The following is a 3,873-nucleotide window of genomic DNA, read 5'->3' on the forward strand; positions in this document are numbered from 1 at the left end:
TGTGTTCACCTGGTATTTCCCTTTAGAAACCAGTGCACAGTGACGTACACCGAATTACAAATAGCACCAGTGCTACTTATATATAGAAGGGCTTGGGTGAGTGACACAGAGATCCAAGCAACGATATAAGTCGCAACAAGACAGTAAATAATCCTCTTTTACAATATACGTTTCATTACACACACACACATACCCCCCCCCCCCCCCCTCAAAACAAAACAAAAATAAATAATAAGTTACACTTACTTTATTTAACTACAAAAAGATGTTTTAACATGTAATGCAATAATAAACAGTAAATCTTTTGTGAAAGTAATCCTCTAAAATATGACATGTAAAATAAAAAATGCGATGACACAATGACCTGTTCTAATGTTGCATTATCAAAAAAAAATGTAAATTCAACATTGCAAACAAATACGATGCTTGAGTAACCGACCAACTGTCTTCAGCATTGTTAAAAGCCTGCTATCAATAGCCTACATGTATATTGTCATAATTAAATAATCTGATCTCCAGGGCATAAAGAAATTTTAAACGAAACATAGCAACAAATGAAACAGATTCCATGCTGATCACATACGTAGTCCTTATTAAAATATGATCTTAATTTTCTAAAAATGAGGTTAACTCCGCCAAATAAACAACTTTTCTTTAAAGACAACGTTCTAAAGTAAGCTCTTACGATAACATTCAGGTCTAGTTTGTGTCTTTCAACACCTAACATCTTTGTCCGTCTAATTTATTTCTTGTTACCTAATGACTGCCCTTTCGGATAAATTGAACATGCCACTTCCTTTTAACTTTCTACAAGAACAGTTTGTCATAGAAGGAAAAGTGTTTAGATATGCAATCATAAAACGCACGTTATTACATCAAAAACCGCTCGCCACAATAATCAAAGTTTTGTTCTACAGACAGTAATTACCTTTTCATTAAAATAGCCATAAATATTCAATTTCATTTCATAGACCACAATCGCCCTTTCTAATGTAGCATTACATACACAAGAATTAAACTTCGGATGTCTAAGCCATTAGCAATCACAAAATGCCCCTAGCTTGATTTATGAAATTTCGATGCAGACAAAAAAAGGTTCATACTTGAGGTTCACCATTTACCGATCAATCAATTTTATAGGGCTATTAATATATTCTTTGATTTTAAACTTACTTCACTGGCGTTACCTCTCCTTTTCAGATGAGTACTATGGGTGCTCTTTTGCGGCTAGCCCTGGCAGCTACCCTGTGTTACGTGGTGTATTCCAAGATGACCATCATAGACACTCCCGAGGAGCTTAAAACCTGTTTTGACCAGCCTCGTTTCAACACAAAGGAGACAGATCCCCGTCTTGATAACATCCATCAGTACTGTATCCAAAAGTTCAGGTGGCATCTCCAAAACAACAACCCAAACATCACCCACGAGACAACTCACTGGATTGATGAGCTGTTACGTATGGCCAACAAAGAGGCAAGAAAGAAGAGACAGGCAGGGGCAGAAAGAAGGAGAAAGGAAATCAGAAGAGCTACAGACAAGGAGAGGACCGATTTCTTCAGGGCCATCAATTTACTGAAAAGAGATACAGTGAGTTACTTCATGTATGACATATGTTTAGGATCAGCTATCAATTTATAGGTTGATCGAAAGTCATTCAAAAGACTCTAAAAATCCTCAAACCAAACCACATCATATATTGAAAATTAATCTTTTTTTTAGGATGTCAAACCGAACCGTTTTGACGCCTTGGGTCTGCTCCATCAGCAGAGAGGGGACGACGTCCATCACGGTGCTGCTTTCCTCTCCTTCCACAGAGTTCTCCTCTTAATGTGAGCTATTCTCTAATTTAAATAATACTTGTGCAAAAATACAACTTGCATTCTTCAAGATTCAAAATAAACGATATAATTTTATATAATATTAAAGTATATCTTACAAAATCAATGTTAAGAGGATAATTTGGAGGGAAAAAAATGGATCATTTTTTTCTGATATGTTATAGATTTGAGAACGCTCTCAGACAGAAAGTTCCAGGTGTCGCCCTTTTGTACTTCGACTCTCGTTTGGATCAACCGTTGAGAGATCCTACCAGATCCATCATTTGGTCACCACAGTTCTTGGGAACAGTCAAAGGTCGCGTCACTGACGGACCGTTCCGATTCTGGCAGACACCTGCTGGACCCTTAGTCAGGGCCGGAGGACACGAGGGAGAGTACTTTACTTACCGACACATCAGGGCTGTAATGACCAGATCTCGTCTGGAAGAAATCAGTGAACCACACGCCCCGCCACCGTTTGATTTTGAAATCAGACACGGTGACGTTCATCAACATATTGGAGGTATCATGGCCCCCGCAGAAACAGCAGGGTTCGATCCTGTATTTTACATGCATCATTGCTTTGTTGATTACCTTTGGGAGGTATTTAGAAGAAGTCAAAAGGAGAAGGGAGTTGATCCAACTAGAGATTATCCCAACCGTTATGGTACTGCCGCTCATGCTCCCAATGCTCTGATGGGTCTAGGAAGACTTAGAAATCTCCATGGAATGAGTGACATGTACACCACCAGAATGTACACATACGAGCCTTCACCTACCTGCAGTTACAGAAGCCCAAGCTGTGGATCTCGATATCTGACATGCGAGTTCCGTTTTGGACGGCCTCAATGCGTTACGTTGGAAATGATCACCCCTACCACTCCAACAGCGCCGTTCGGGTCTGCGACGAATGGACAGCCCCAGCAACCACAGCGGCAGCGGACACCGGGCTTCCCTAATTTCCCCGGAAGCACATTCCCAGGTTTTCCACCTACTCGGAGGTTTACTGGAAGGAAGAAGAGACAGGCATCAAGGGGGAATGGACGGGGAAGGGGAAATGGTGTCATCGATGGTAGCCTCATGTCTAACCACGGACAAAACGTCTTGTCTCAGTTTGGACAAAATGGGTTTACGCAATTTGCACAAAATAAAACACGCGAGATGCGACAGAAGAAACATGAAGTACGAATGGGTTTTAATCCACATTATGAAAACAACATGGATGTCTTCCAAAAGATAACAACGGAGGACGAAAAAGAAATCATTCTTAGTCCGATGACCAATATGTGTCCACCTACAGTGCCAACAAATACTATTCAAAACTTGTTTCAAATGAATGGAATTTCTGACAGCAGAATCTGGGTATACATACCTGTTCAGGTAATTTACAAAAGACAAAGAGAACAAATGGTATTCGAGTCTTTCCCTATTGAAGAAGGACAACTAGATGTTGGAAAAGACATCTACGACCCAACCCGATATCAGAGTCTGAAGGATAATTTTATATTTAACGTCAACTATTCTAGATCATGCCGAGACATGGATGGAATTTTCACTAAGATCATGGTGCACAGTGACGGCTTAAACTACCACGGATCTTTCAGGGAGTTTGCTGTGGTAGACGCTCGACAACCATACACATCATCTACAATTTACATGGCTGTAAAGAGTCCGGAGAAATACCACACCGAAGCCATATTCCAAGCTTATGACCCCTGTGGAAATGTTTGTAAGCCATATTGCAAAAGATTCGGGCACTTTCAGCCCTGTGACGGGTCTCTGAAACTTGATAACTCGCCTCCCAAACTTTACGGGATGGATTATGGCGAAGCCATTCAATTAGTTTGGGGCATTACAAACGAAGGAATACCCAAGTTCCGGCCTGATAACATTCAACTTCAGTTTGTTTGTAACTAAAAATAAATCTGCATCTGTACATTTATTAATCGTTACCAGTGATGTATAATAATAATATTACTATAAGTATAAATATACTCATTGCTTGATACGGCGCTCGTTTCGATCAATAAATGCATTTTGCATTCGAGGTACTGGT

At 40.1% G+C, this 3,873-nt stretch overlaps 1 protein-coding gene across 1 annotated transcript in view; it reads left to right on the forward strand.

The window, feature by feature from the left end:
• LOC128190906 (uncharacterized) overlaps positions 1-3,873 on the forward strand; it is a 6,067-nt gene extending 2,194 nt beyond the window's left edge. Inside the window, exons 2-4 of the mRNA XM_052863147.1 lie at positions 1,201-1,587; positions 1,720-1,829; positions 2,003-3,873. Of these exons, the coding sequence (XP_052719107.1) occupies positions 1,201-1,587; positions 1,720-1,829; positions 2,003-3,734 (2,229 nt within the window). The 3' untranslated portion in view covers positions 3,735-3,873. The remainder of the gene's footprint in view (positions 1-1,200; positions 1,588-1,719; positions 1,830-2,002) is intronic.

The sequence above is a fragment of the Crassostrea angulata genome, chromosome 6 (genome assembly GCF_025612915.1).
Source record: "Crassostrea angulata isolate pt1a10 chromosome 6, ASM2561291v2, whole genome shotgun sequence".
Taxonomy (NCBI): Eukaryota; Metazoa; Mollusca; class Bivalvia; order Ostreida; family Ostreidae; genus Magallana; species Magallana angulata.